At 42.0% G+C, this 15,422-nt stretch overlaps 1 protein-coding gene across 1 annotated transcript; it reads right to left on the bottom strand.

Annotated features, from left to right (window-relative positions):
* Positions 1–666: 666 nt before the first annotated feature.
* On the bottom strand, positions 667–14,789 carry papss1 (3'-phosphoadenosine 5'-phosphosulfate synthase 1). Its single transcript, XM_079160328.1, has 12 exons — positions 14,587–14,789; positions 13,661–13,775; positions 13,330–13,565; positions 12,559–12,697; positions 11,727–11,845; positions 11,269–11,382; positions 10,984–11,095; positions 8,916–9,121; positions 6,439–6,574; positions 5,572–5,840; positions 4,809–5,038; positions 667–1,818 (listed from the first exon to the last, which is right to left on the bottom strand). The coding sequence occupies exons 1-12, from the start codon at positions 14,644–14,646 to the stop codon at positions 1,680–1,682; spliced, it is 1,875 nt and encodes a 624-aa protein (XP_079016454.1). The 5' UTR covers positions 14,647–14,789; the 3' UTR covers positions 667–1,679.
* Positions 14,790–15,422: the final 633 nt, after the last annotated feature.

Here is a 15,422-nt window from a genome sequence, read left to right as displayed (position 1 = left end):
ACAACAAAAATCACGAGGCAACCTCTGCAAACTCATTTGATCATTTTTCTGTGTGAAAAAAAACAACACAGCTCCTCTTTTGAAGTTGTACTGAGGACGCAGCTTGATTACCATTTGTGATTGAAAAAGATCTGGTGAAAGGTAGAGGGGAAGAAAAAAAAAACATGCTGCTAGCAGGTCTATTCATTACATCTTGGGAGTTGGATTAGATGAAGTATCCAGGGCATTTCTGACACAGACACTCTTCTCGGTCTGAATGTTCCACTTTCGCTGCATCTGGGAGCCAGCTGCAGCTCTTTGTATACAGTGTGCGAGTGTGTCTGAGTCTGATTGGGGTCACTAGAGGGTCTGTCTCAGTCAATATGCAGCTGATTGACCAACTGGGAGGTCACCAAAGTTCCAGCTGGCAGGGTCTACGAAATTGTAGAAAGTCAAGTATGAAGAGCGCGCGCTGTTGACGTTAAGACACAAAGAGATTTGGAGCAGCTAGAAGTTGATGACATCTCATGAATGAAAGTCGGTCTCCAACATACATGAAGTCAAGTGCCGACATTTAGAATCAAGTCAAATTGTTTGAGAATTTATGTATTTTAAACTCTTTGGTGTGCTGCAACAGAAAAAAAAACAGGCACTGTGTGTAAAAAAACCCCAAAAGATTACAGAAAGTAAAAGTAAACAAATTGTTTATTAGACAAGGACGATTAACAAATCTGATCCCTTAATGTAACCATCAACAATCTGACGATACAGGCCGACACATAAAAATGAATCACCACATGGAAAATGTTATCGACCCATGAGAGAGGAAAGAAAATGACGAAAATGTAATAAAATATCAAGACCGCTGAGAGACGAGTGAAAACTACATGCACAGCACCGTTAAAAAGAGAAGACAATGAAATGTTAGGACAGAATAAATAGACGAAATACAAATCTTTAAAATGTTTCAGAGACGTTTACGAAGATTCCCGTTGCATATAACCCAAATGTTTTGCAGCTCATTTCTTCAACTACTGGACCGTATCAGACAGTGTAACGAAGACAAGTGAGACAAGAAGCAGGTGTGTGTGTGTGTGTGTCCTAATTCAAACAAGACATCATGTGAATTCACTTTCCGAGGACCAAGGCACTCGATTTACACATCAAATACTTGTGTACACCAAATTTTGAGCAATTACCACAGCCACTTGTAAACAGAAAGTACAAAGTAACGTTTTGGGGTTTCAATAGTGAGCTTTAAGTGAACTCCAGCAGGTGCTGTATCTTTAGGAATTTAAACATTCATCCATGCCTCTTCAAAATACTGGTCAACAGTACTTTCCATACAGGTCATCATAAGTCTTGATCTTTAAATCTTTACAGTTGACAGAATATACAGTAATGAAGTTAGTGAGAAACACAAACATCTATTTTAAAAGAACTGCTGCTGTTTGTTATAATACTTCTCCTATAATTCCCAATCAAAGTGAGTTCAGTTAAATCAAAGTACATCGAGTTAAAACACAAATGTCATAAGACTAAACACAACCGAGACCAGTTTCATGTTCAGTTGAGCGTGAAAGTGACACGGACAGAAGCCAGAGCGTGATTTTTTTTGTCGACAGTAGATGAGTGGTCCCCTCATTAATCCTGTTAAACCTCACTGTCTTTGAATGTTTGTTTTACGTGAGACTCAACCGCTAAGCCTTCTCCAGTGACTTATAGTATTCCTTCAGCACAGACCAAGCCTTCGGCGCCATGAAGCCGTCGGGAGGATTCTCTCCCTCGCGAGCCATCTTTCGCATACGAGTGCCTGAGATGAAATCATAATCTTGATGGCTGCAAAAAAAAAGAAAGAAAGAAAAGGAGACGGAGAGGAAAAAGAGGTTTGAGAAACAAGACATATTTCAATCAATGAAAAGATGCTTATCAACAACAACAACTGCTTGCGACAGGAGGCGTAGGAGCAGTTAGCATTTTATTTATTTATGCAAACAATCCAAGATGCCCCGAGTCGATGCCAAGATCCTAAAATGTGAGAGGTCACATTGGAGAGAGATACTGTGCCGTTCCATTAAGCACTGCAATAATGTTTGTACCGTGAAGCGGTGGAGCTGACTCAACATTTATGACTTCTTCAATAAAGTGTGTTGGAGTAGATGTAGAATTTAAATGCATGTGTTTAATGGCTCTTTACCTCTCAGTGCTGAATCATTTTTGTGTCTACCACTACAAGCTACTCCACAAACATCTGCAGCAACTATCAATTTGACTTTGAAGAAACGGATGATAAGAGGAGAGCTTTTGGTGTCGCCTACACCCACCGGTGCTGGAGGAGGAGGAGGAGGAGAGTCATTTTGGAGATAAATGTTTTAGTAACATTTTAGCCTATTTAAGCTTTTAGTTTTTCCATTTTCTCAAAGATCTCTTTTTAAAATCAATTTCTTAATTCACCCAAACTTACTATTCCATGAATATATGAAACACTAACTGCTAGTTAAACAAACCTATATCATCACTTTGAGGTATCACACTAGTGTGAATCCTCCTCATACTGGTAGTGACAGTGAGTTTGTAGTTTTCAAACATTGTGATTTCTCGTCCGTCCTCCCTCTAAGACAGAAGGCTTCTCGTTGCACGTTCAGATGTAAAAAGATGTTCACAGCTTTGAGCAGAGGACTGGCACAACTTCTTCACATCTTCCCGAACCTCGGCAATTCGTCGGGAATAAATCGAGACAGTTTCAGACATCTTGTTAGCAGACATCTACACTTATCTCCGCTGAGCCGACATTCAGAGAGGGTCCCGTTAAGAAGTCACATTTCTAATTGCTATCACATGACGGAGCGCATCGTGTTGCTCTTAAACAATGAGAAGCTGCGAAGACGACGCGCTTCACATGGCGCGAGGTAAAAGAGCTCCAGGCAAGTTCTTCCGAGTGCATTTTTATACAGTGTCAAATTAGAAACAGCTCGCTTTGATCTGAGCCTCTTGGGAGGAAGACTGTGGGGTTTAGCTGGTGATTAGGACGAGCATCCTTATTCCTCCGGAAAACTTGGCAAGACGCTTTCTGCCTGCATGAGAATGGAGCGCCGTAAATCTAACTGCGTGATGACGACAGACTGGATATCCAGTAACATTTCTCTCGCTTGCTTTTTAGCCTTCAGATAGCAAGCCATTGAACCAATGAGATCCTAAAATAAATAAATAAATAAATATATATATATATATATATATATATATATATATATATATATATATATATATATATATATATATATATATATATATTACTTATGGGAGTAATTTACTGATTTTACATGGCAATCTGAAATGTGTTTAAAAAGGCCAATGAGGTGATATTCCATGTTTCAGTGATTATTATATATTTTTCCTCAAGTCTGTACAAAATGATTTTGTATAGTTTGCCTACAACTGTAACATATGTACATTCTAATTTCTTGCACATATTTATCTTTTTGTCTTTTAATTGTTTTACTATATATATATATATATATATTTGTTTCTAGATTTCTTTAATGTTGTATTTTTACGCTAGTCTTAATGAGTATACCACACTGCATTGAACTACACGTTTACTCAAGTTTGTGACAAATAAAATCCTTGAAGTGTTTCCTCTCTACTTTAGTCAATAACTTCGACTGACAGTTTAAATTCAAGACAAATAAACTTTCAGAATGTGGAAAAAAGGTGACATCCAACCGATAAGAGATTTTCTGTCATAATCTGATTGTTTCAAACTCAGGAAATAGTTACTTTTCTTACCTGGTTATGTTGTCATTTCAAAGTAAAAGAGAGCAAAACAAACAAACGGTCAATCATATTTAAAATGTATTTTTAGCAGAACTAAAAGAACTAGATGTTCCCGATCAACATTTCAGTTTGGACTCAACTTCACAGATACGCATCATGGAAAACAAAACAAGTCTTTTTAGTCTGGCCATACTTAGTTGTAACATTCCTGGACAGACACACAGCTAAAGTTGTGTAACCCGACGGTGGAGGCTGCACCAAGTCCGGACAAAAAGCAGTGAGATTGCATGATTCATCTTAGTCATCATGTGCAATGTTTGTATACAGACTTTAATTAATGGCAGCTCTCTGTCATTTTTGAGTAACATCAAAGCTCATACCAATCCACAAAACGCATTTTAACTGAATAAGAAAGAAAAACAATCCCTGTTCTTGGCTTTGTGTTGTCGATACACGAGAAGGAGGAAAGAAAACGGATGAAAGGGTTTAAAAAGCAAGCCTAATGAGTAATTGATTTATAGAATGTTTGATTTCTGTTTAGGCTGCTGGTTCTAATCGGCCTTAATGTGAGGTATTAATCTGGAGTAAATCTACAGATAAGCTTTTGACTTTAGTGTGAGCCCTAGTGTGTGTCCACACAGCATCTTCTCTCATTGGCTCCCGACGAGGAGAGAGCGCAGGCTCCGCCTTTTTGGTGCGGTCACTCCGAGCGCTTTTTATTTACAATGCAGAAAATGGAGAAGACACTTGTTTTCTTTTGGTCGTGTCTGTCTGTCCTGAACTCGTTCGTCCGACAGACACGATCATATCAAAAGACCGAAAAGCCCATTTGTAGAAGCAGATCGGCCGGGAAGACACAGATTATTTCTGGAAAGTGCTTTTATTGCCGTACGAGTTGGGATGAAGCTCTCCGGGAGCTTTTCTGCCAGAAAAAGATGGCATGTGGACAGAGGCCCTTAACCACAAACTATTTCTGGATTCCATCACCCATTACCTTAAACACATGGGAAACAAGATTGCAGGCTTTAAAAACGATGGTATAAACAAGTACTCACTTTTTGGAGTCATAAAAATCCATTGCTCTTTTGACCTTGTTGTAAGCGGCGACTTTAAAGGGTACAATCTCCAGCGTGATGAGGCCCGGTGCCATGGTGAGGACCTTGGCGCCGTGAGTGGGCTCGTACAGATCCTTCCCCGTGACTGGGTGGGGCATGCCTGCAGGGTCACGGCCCACGATGTAGAAGTTGGCTCCAGCCACCATTCGAGCTCTGCAATGCCACTGAACCTGTGGACAAGGATTGAAGAGAGAAAAACTGTAAATACTGTTGGAAAGAGTCTGGAATACACAGTATGTATCCTTTGTAAAGCGAAGAAGAGAAATAACATATTTTACAATAAAGATTGTTATTTTTAATACGATGGTTTGTAAATTGTCTTTACCTGGCTGTGGGTGCTACAATATCTCACTTCAACCAACAACAATGTGTATAAGATTAGCTGAAAACTTCAGATATTTGAATTCAATCTAAGCATTTCTGTTTGTCATTATCAATAACTGGCTCTCTAAACCTCCCATTCAGCATTACAAACTGAGTAAATTCACTGCCCGACATCCACTAGCCTCCAATCTGCTCCTAATAATTTAGCTGTAGCTTTCCAATCATCCTAAATGAATGATTAAAAGATTCCCAGCTACGCTCAGTCATACGAAGAGGTCTGTGTATGGCAAAGAAACAAGTCAAGTCAATCGCAAATCCCCTTTCCTGCCATTTTTCTACGCCAAAAAGAAAGAGATACAACATTCTTAATAATCATTACCTCAGTTGGGCCAGCATACATCATGGGCGAAGGAAAGATGGCCACGATAGTGGAGTCTGGATTCAGGATGCCCTCCTCCAGCACAGCGGCGTGCTGCTTCATTCGCCAGGGCAGCGGCACGTCGTCGTCCTTGGTCCAACCTCCCAGCGGGTGGAGGAGCAGGACGGGCCGGCGGTAGCCTCGCTCGATCAGACGCTTGTGGGTGTCCTGCATCAGGAGAGCATGGCCGTTGTGGACCGGGTTGCGGAGCTGGAAGGCAAATACAGCATCTGAAAAGACAGAAAGGAGGAGGGTGAGAAGGGTGTGTATGACCGCACCCAAACACAACTGGACACATCTGTACAAAACAAACAAAAAAGGCCACAGTGGACCCAGAGATAATCAAGCAGCTCAAGCCCAACTATTGAAACCAAATGCAGTGAAGTTCAAAAAGCATCCTGGACTCAAATAGAGTTCATTTGAGATGCTCTTTGAAAAAGGAAATAAGAAGAAAACTCCAAGGCACTCTCTTTTAATCAACTAAATGCCTTTAGTGTCAGCGAGGTAAAGGCTTCAGAGTTTGATTTCTGGGTCTCACATGAGTATGCCATTACAATAAGGGCATTTTAATCGTTTAAACGAGTGCCTTGGAGTTTTCTCGGGACTTTTCCACATCCAGTGAAGGACTGAATCTCCCCAGAGCTTTCTCTCTGATGACTTTCCTACTCCGTGTCCCTTACTTCTTCCCCAAAGACTAAACAGAGAATAATAGCATGGAAGTGAGTGCGTCTTCTCTTTCTTTAAGAAGAAAAAAGGTTGAAGTTTATAAACATTGTGACACAACTGTATCTCTAAAAGTCCTTTGGTTCAAGATCTCTTGGCCCATACCGGCATTCATTTCTTTAAACTTCTGTTTGAGCTCAGTGGGTGTCAGTCGGTACTGATCGAGTTCGTCGTTCCAGTAGATCTTGTCCAGAACCTGCAGGTCTCCCCCGACCAGCCAGTCCCCGCTTTCCATCACCATCTGAAATAGGAGTCACAGTGACCATGACGGGGGAACAAAACTCAAACATAATCCAGACTTAAGACACCGTGGCCCATAAAAACTTCACCGTGCTGGAACCGGGCCAGAATTCTACTAAAACTCCCGAGTTATTATCCAGTTGCAACGACGACACACCAGCGTAAATCAGAGTCTGTGGTGTCGTTAAAACAGGCAGCCAAACTCTCTTTTGCATTTGGCCACATCCACTACCTGAATTTAAAAACAGAGCAGAGACATCACGAGATTGTACTCCACAATAAAAGCCTGGTGAGGATCCTCATGAGCACATTGGAGAGAAACGTTCCCCCTCAACAGATTTACCCAACAATGTCACAGAAGTGCTCAGGATCCAGTCAACGGCTGCTATTGTTTCAGGCAATATCTTCCGCCTGCCTCGTGTGGCATTTATGAGACTGTAGCTAGAGTTACCGAAAAGACTCGCCTGTGCGCTGTTAATGTGATACAACGTGACATCTCTCTACAGGCTCTGCAATACACCGAGCACAGCTCCAGCACCGAGACCTCAAAACAAAGGCCACGAATGAAACATGAAGTGTGAAGCATCTCGGAAAAGACGTTTTGGAATCCGATGAAAAACAAAAAAGCAAAAAGATGTCACTAGTTTCATTCAACATGTAATTTATCATGCGAGTAAAATACCCAACAAAAACTCTTTGAGATCCATCATTTACAGACTGATTTCAGTTTGACCTGGCAGGCGATACGTAAAAATCTAAGTTGTCAGCAGTAGAGGTGTCTACGTGATGCGATCAATAACCACTTCACTTGGCTCCGTCGTAACAAGTATTCAGGATCATGTCGGGATTTGTTTTCCACACTCCGATTAATCCAACGTGTCCACTGTTGGCCTGAGAAGAGTCAGAACAGATGCCTAACAGTCTTACTCTTAAGAGAGATCAACAGCGTAGACATGTCGCAATTTATTTTCCTGACATACGTGAGTGGAAAAATATAACGTCTGCGTGGATACATCAAAGGAGCGGGTCCACCCTCTCTACACATGTGCTCCGTTTAAACCGCTATAAGTGCCCCAGGACTTCACATGGGAAAATAAACACACTACACCATGGTTTCCGATGAAGCGGGGCTCCTGTCTGACTGACGGACAGGTAAACAGGAAGAAGTGGATTAACTACGTGTAATACGGAGCGGGTCGTTTCTGGTCGGAAAGAGACGGGATAATAAAGTTGGAGCTGCCAGCAGGAAGGTGTGCCGAGCACTCCGGCTCCGTTAAACACACACACAAACACACTTTTTAATGAGTGACGCCTTAAATCACGGCAAGCTGAGCAGACACGTCCGGCTGTGACAGGTTAGAGCGGATAAAGAATGACAGTTGTGAAAGGTGTTGACGCTGGAGAGTTATGGTACCAATTTATGGAACTGGCAGCCTCCTGCAACCTAAAACACATTACCAGGCCAGATTTAATCACGAACAAGGTGAGACAAAAATAAGATATCTGCTGAGGAGGAAAAATGACAACCAGGTTCGCTGAAACATTGAGACAGCTGCAGTCTAGTGCTCGAGTTAATCTCCTTTTAGAATGAGACAATGATGTTTACAGTAAGTCTGACCCCAGGGGGGGGAAAGGACTAAATACCGTACAGGTTACTTTCCATTTCGTCTTGCACCTTTGCCAAAATACAAGCTGCATTAATCCTGAAAACAATGGGATTTAAAATGAGTCAATTCACACGGTGCTGGGGTGGATTTATAAGAAGCCAATCTGACAACTATTCTTGTCTGGAACACCAGACTGTTCCATTCACTTTCCGCCGGGTGTGCAGGATCATTTCGGGAGGTTATCTCGTGTCTACCTGAGCCCCGCAGCCGTCGGTTCGGAGACAGATGGAAACAATCCCTGAATATATTTGGATACTTGGGTGAGCGGAAAGGTGGAAGCTGGCAGGGATTCCACGACCTTGTTGAGTTTAGCAGCACAATTTCAACGCATTTCCTGGAGGCTGAGCGAGAGAACAAGCATCCAAATATAACACCTGCACAATGAGGGTGCAGCAAACAGATCAAGTGATTATACTGGGCGTCCTGACAGACTGAGAGAAGCTCCACCTCCTCCTATTCAGTCTTTCCATAAGCAATGTGAAGAGGCCAGCTCGGATCTGTGTTCGATCAGCACTGAAGCCAAGGAGGCAGTTTGCTTTCGCATGCAGTGTTTATCACACAGCACACTGAGACAGACCGTCTGCAGCTCCTCAGCACTTTTACTACGGCGGTACTTTTTGGGGTTTTCGATAGCATTTCCAACATATTTAGCCTATATTCAGTTTTCAAATGTACCTTGATGTAAGGGTGGTCTCTGCAGGTGGTGCCCCACTGACGAGCACATCGCTCTTCTTTGCGGTGTTCATAAAACTCAGGGTTGCGAAGGATAGCCACTCGTCTGCCGCCGTAGACCAAAGCCACAGCCGTCACCCCGTCTAACCGCTCTTTATCCGTAGTAGACACCGGCAGCACCACAGGCACCGACAGGTTAATGACGCCACCTAGGACCATGGAGAACCAAGAACATGTTCATGAGGGATAAAAAGGGAAATACATTAGTATTTTTCCATTATCACGTAATCTTCAAGAAAGCTCCACGGGGAACCTCTAAAATCAGATAACGATCCAAGAAAAACAATGTTCAGAGCAGAGCACCGGGAGACTGAGAACAGATATCCTATTAAAGGCAGGTTAAAACATTCAAAGGGTTAGTACACTCAACAAAACAGCTCAACTACTCCGATCAAGTTTCCATTCTGTACCCCTTTGGGCTAAATGGGGGATATATAGCTAAACCACAGGCTACAGTGAGTCTTCAAGGCTGCAATTTAAGAAGCCAGAGGAGAAAAATCCCCTCTTAAGCTAAGCTGGAGCTTGACCCTCTCTCCTTCTATAATTTGAGTGGAGTAGTGACGGCGTTCTTGTTGGCGGGGGTTCATCGTGCCGTCCAGGTTGATGAAAACGTTTGGACCGGCACGCTTTTCACATCCCCGGCTCCCCCTGGACCCTCTTCTCGTCCCCTCTGTCACAGTGTCGGGCTCACAGCTGGTTCCAATAAAACACACACACACACACACAGACGACTGCCAAATGTCCGAGCGAGAGAGACGCAAGCTTGGATTTGGGTCTTGGTTTATTTTTGCAGACTATTTGATTAGTCAAACATGCAGTTTTCCGATTCCCGACCAGCTTTAGTGCGGTAGAGTGGGTGATCAATCCTTTCACTGTGATATCACGGTCAAATCCCTGGAAGGAAGTGAAAATGGACAAATGGTGGTGTGTGGTGTCAATCAATACAGAAGCCTCTTCCTCTGTTACTGTCTCCCTCCGGAATCAAGACATTTCACATCAATATATAGTTTTGCCTCCGTCTGTCCAGACGGCTCCATTTCTCCGGCTAGCTATCTTTCAGAGGAAAGATCGTAAATCATCAAGTTGTACGAACTTGAAGGTTTTATCCCTCAGTGAGGACAGCGAAATATATAACCTGTCAAAATCTGAACATGAAGTACTGGCTATGTTAACTTTCAATTAATTTCATGCATTTTTCCTTTTACTGCGCGTGTAGCAATATATTTGGCATCACAACACACACAACTGTGGCTTTAACGGTCACATGGGCAATAAAAGTAAATTGACTTTTTCTTGGAATTTCAAACAATACATGAGAAATTGCTGTAATTACACCAAGAGACTCTACACCAAAAGTGATATTCATATTCTGAAAAGTTTCTGAGACTTGGGTGCAACTGGACTTATTACTTCAGCAACATAATATTAAACAGCGTCATTCTTAAAATTCTGCATCTAAATCATCTCTGAGTCTATCAATGTGTCATCCTGCGACCCGGCTGAGCTGCACATCACTGCTGTGTGATGGAGCACTTCTTCAGCACGCAAGGAAAACAATGTTTAAGCCGCTCAGCACATCCAGCTGTGCAAAATATGACTAGCATGCAGAGAGTATTTGCTAACCCTAATTTAATGCTCCATTTAAATTAGAGTGGTCAATTTCTATATTAAAGTAAAAAAAAATGAGAGAGGAGCACATAGAGCTACAGCTGACGGAGATTTGGGGTTCAACTGATGGAAATAATACAAAACATCCTGGAGCTCACTGTGCTCAAGTTCTAGTATATATATATATATATATATATATATATATATATATATATAGAGAGAGAGGTATGTTGTGGGTGTAAGAATTAAACTGATGCCTGACAGAAAGCCACCCGCTATTTCTGAGTAATCCATTTTGTGAGCACTCATCTCCATCTAGTGTCTTTCTCAAGTATAGCAACACTGAATTTTACAATGAAATAGGAAAATGTTGTTTCCCTCAAGAACATAAATGACATCTTACCGTCCAGCAGACAGTCAAAGTGAAGACACTGTAAGTACTCTCGCTCTCTCATGAAGCCATTCAGAGGCGTGGCCCAGCCTTCAGCCAGCACCTGCACCCACTGCATGTCCACCTGAGGGTCGCACACACAGTCACTTATTGATGATCAATAATACGCCGTTCAAATGAAAAGGATAGCGGTTGATGTTTACATAAATAACTCCTCAATACAAATACCATAAATAGTCATTTAGCTTCATTTAATTATAAAGATTTATGAAAATCCCAAAAGAAACTCGGAGGTACCTTCCCAATCTGTACAGCAGGCAGAGTCTCTGCATCAGCCTTAGCCAGGTCCAGTTTATTCTCCTGAACGTACAGCTCTTTCACTTCATAAGAGGCGTCAATGGGAACGATGTCCTGCAGAAAAACAACGTGAAATGATTAATGACAAGTAAATCATTACCAACCATCCTGCAGAAGCAAATATTTAGTAAAGGCTTCCTATTCATAAAATAATTATTGATTTGCATGATACAGTGTAGATGTTGTAACAGTTAGATGTATTCAAATATGAGGCTTTACTGCCCCTGGTGGCCAACAGGAGCGATAGCACAGTCCTATGTGTAGTCTGAACTGTGTCTATGACTGTTGCGCAAATACTCCTTAAATGTGACATCGCCAATAAAGACCAACAGCGGTTGACTCTAAACACGAGTCACGTATTTGAAACATGTCAAGGCAGGATTATCTCTCCCCCTCACCTTCTCTTGAAGCAGATCAACAAGCTGTTGTATGGACTCATTCACGCTGCAGGAGTCGGTCTTCAGCACCAGCTCCGGGGCCTCTGGCTTCTCGTACTCCGAGTCAATCCCAGTGAAACCTGATGAAATAAGAGAATAACAAGCACAGTCTGAGCCATATCCTCTCTGCAACAAATGTCTTTTTTAAAGTTCAAAGCTTCTATTGAGGGTTTCTAATGAAGCGTTGAATGTCTGCCGTCATATTTTATGACATCATCACTCTTAAATCATCAAATCCTTAAACAAAAAGGACTTTCTTAGATCAATATAAGATTTAGTGCTTTGTGCACGGCAAGAAGGAGAACAAACTGTTTTTTAACCGCTTTGATCGCGGCAGAATATTTTCTTTGGTTAATAAAAACATGTTGGGAATTTTGGATAGAAATTATGATAAATTTTGACTCTCAAAAAAAACAATGTTTCAACTATACCAAAGACGCTGCTAAAAAACAACAACCTGCTGCACCACAATATGGTAAGTGATGCAGCACTTTTGTCACTGTCATGTCATTTCTGTGTAATTTGACAAGATAAGCATAAATTGAAACAGGAAGCAAAGTCTGGGAAATTATGGTATTTCAGCAGAAGTCCTTCTGATGAATATGTAAATGCGTTGTTGATGTGTCTTCTGAGAAACACAGTAATATCTGCCCTCTGTTTTGTATTTATCAACAAAGTACTATGTAACAGACGTCACAGTATGAACCCTGAACGGATCACATGACAGAAACAATAATCCAGGCCTTGGATCTACTGATGCATTGTACACAAACAGCAGTAACGCATACTCCACCTCGTATCTCTCCCGCTCTGGCTCTCTTGTACAGCCCCTTCACGTCCCTCTGCTCACAGACATCCAGTGGAGCGTCCACAAACACCTCGAAGAAAGGCAGCCCTGCCGCCTCGTGGATCTTCCTCGCATTAAGGCGATCCTGACAGACAATAACCAAATACACAGCGAGGTAAACACAGGATTTAGTCAAAGAGTTAGTAGAAGACAGCATGTCACTATTAAGGCTCATCGTGTTTGGTTTTTCATCAAACAACAAGGTTTTCTGCAGCAAGCACAGCTCAGAATCGTCAATGGCAGACAGTAAAGGGGAAACAAATATGATGCTAATCGTGCACCACAGTCCTTCATAGTACTGTAATGATAACAGAATAAACAGCTGCTGCACTGCAGATGTAATAGGAATTATTTAAATTCATTTTTTTTAAATAATAAGGCAAACAGTGAGTTTTGTTTGTTTAAAAATCAGGGCAGGAACAAAAAAAAAAACCTGCTTTCTAAATCTCTACTTCATCATTTCAAATCTATTGTTGGCACTGGCATCATCACTTTCAGCAGGATAATGATGACAGACAGTGACATAATCAGTAACATCAGCATAATCAACACAAGCTCTATAAGTAATCGCAACAATAGCAGAAGCAGAAAGCGGTTCACAAAAGGGTCGTAGTTCATTCAAACGTGGCTCAATAAAGATTGTATAACAGAATTGGAGTCCTCCGTTTCTCTCATTAAACATTCAGAAGCTGATGCTGTCTTTTGAGAGTCACTCACCCTGCTGTAGGGGGAGATGAAGCTGGCGATGCAGACCAGCCCAGCATCAGCAAAAAGCCGAGCCACCTCAGCAATGCGCCTAATGTTCTCTTCACGGTCCTCTGGGCTGAAGCCGAGGTTTTTGTTCAGCCCCTGGCGGATGTTGTCCCCGTCCAGTGAGTAGCAGGGGATACCGTGACACACCAGGTACTCCTCCAGAGCCATGCTCACTGTGGTCTTCCCTGCGCCAGACAAACCTGGGCAAAGAAGACAACACAACAGAGTTATGAAACGGCTACGACATGATATACAGGTGTAGAAGAAAACACACTCTGGAAATAAATTAACCTACCACTCAGCCAAACGGTGCATCCTCTGAACCCTCCTCGTGTGCCCACAACCTGCCCGCGCTTGTTCCGGCTGACATGATGAGCTTGATAGGTGACATTAGTTGCACGTTGCATTCCCTGGAATTATACAGATTCACTGTCAATGCAAACCACTTGCGGCCCAATTACACAAGTCTATTAAAAAGGTAGGCAGTTTATATGAACAGATCACATTAGATCTTCAAAGTAGCTTTACAATATGGCTTCTCGGATATAAACTGTTTGCTCAGAACATGCCTGTAGAGCATTGAACACTATGAACAAAGCTGATGTGTTCAAACTATTTGCTTTATCCGACCATCAGTCCAAACCCACAGTCACAGTCATGACACGACTGTCATAATAAGGCTTTCTAGGTTAATCAACTAATTGTTTGATTCTGTACTTTTGTGAGTGTGTCTAGTGTTGTTGTTTTGTGTTTTTAGATGCATGTTGGAGGACCAGTGTATGCATGTTACATTGTTTTATCCTTGACGTCTGTAAATACTGCAGTTCAGAGTTAGCGGTGTACTTTTAATCATCTTAGAGGTATATGTGCAGCAGAGGATTGGCTGGAAAAAGCTAACAGGAGCAAACAGTATTTTGTTGATCGTTTTGGTGGCAGCAACCACCAAGGTTAATGTTGTCACAGCTTTATATTGAATTAAACAAATAGTTGAAGCCCTTCACTTAACTGTATTCGGCAGTTAACTATTAACTGATAAGCAACTTCCCCGTCTCGCGCTGCTAGCAACCAAGGCTTTAAACGTAGAGCTAGCATTATAGCGGTTCAACGTGAAGGAAGCTAATTAGTCGAACAGTTAGCCTGTTAGCTCGTTAGTAGCTGATTGGTGGAGGTGGACGGGTGTGGTACATGATGAATCAACACAACTTAAAAGAAATAACTCACCCAGTTTTGGGCAGCGTTGCCCAGCTTCGGTTTCTTGTGCGAGTTGCCGGACGTGTCCATGTTTGTAGCAGTCAGCCGCTGATTCAACCAGCTGTCTATTTAAAAACACATACAACGATACAACTGCTCGTCTTTTTATTTACTAGACCAGATGTAATTATATTTGTTTTGGCACATGTAACTTATCGCCAATGAATGGAGGAACCCGGAGGTGCTTGGCGCGACAACCAAGGATAACAACCGGGAAGCGCTTCCCAGCAGCCACGTCCACCGGCGACGGAATGACGCATTTCCTCAGTGGGCGGGTCAGAGGGGGAAACTGATCTGATGTCGGTTTTGTTTCGTCGTCTCATGTAATCCCCACAGCAACTGACTCAACGACTCAACTGATCTGCAACCAGTTCTTACAAAGCAAATGTGTTTTATCGTTACAACACGAGCAGTTCTCGTGTGGATATAATGAGATTTAATTAATTAATATTCATATTTAGGGTTTGAAAGTAAGAACTGTATAATTACTTACATGGCTTGAAATAACGTGATGTGAAATGACTTAAAAAATGGGAATGACTCATAACCGAATAAGCAAGGAATACATTGTAATTGATTTTTCATTGCATTTCATCTTTTCGCTTACATTTTAAATAGTAAAAATAGAATTATAATCTATTTTTAAAACATCGTGCTGCTACCCCTAACTGCTTTAAGATGCTCGTTTCGCAGACCTGTTCTACGTGCAGTTACAGGGCGATGCCTGCGCTGATTACAGGACAGTTACTCTGAATTAAAGGGGATGCGAGGCAGGAGGCTGGGTGCACAGAGGCTGGATGGATCTG

The sequence above is a fragment of the Pholis gunnellus genome (genome assembly GCF_910591455.1).
Source record: "Pholis gunnellus genome assembly, chromosome: 5".
Classification (NCBI taxonomy): Eukaryota; Metazoa; Chordata; class Actinopteri; order Perciformes; family Pholidae; genus Pholis; species Pholis gunnellus.
The sequence above is the reverse complement of the archived record's forward strand: the minus strand, read 5'-3'. Positions and strand labels throughout refer to the sequence as shown.

Excerpts from the sequence above, each read along its gene's own strand:
- papss1 (XM_079160328.1), bottom strand. The coding sequence starts at position 14,646 with ATGGACACGTCCGGCAACTCGCACAAGAAACCGAAGCTGGGCAACGCT. Across the intron at positions 5,841-6,438 it reads GTTTAAAGAAATGAATGCCG|ATGCTGTATTTGCCTTCCAG; the intron begins GTATGGGCCAAG and ends CTGTCTTTTCAG. Across the intron at positions 5,039-5,571 it reads TGTATGCTGGCCCAACTGAG|GTTCAGTGGCATTGCAGAGC; the intron begins GTAATGATTATT and ends CCTTGTCCACAG.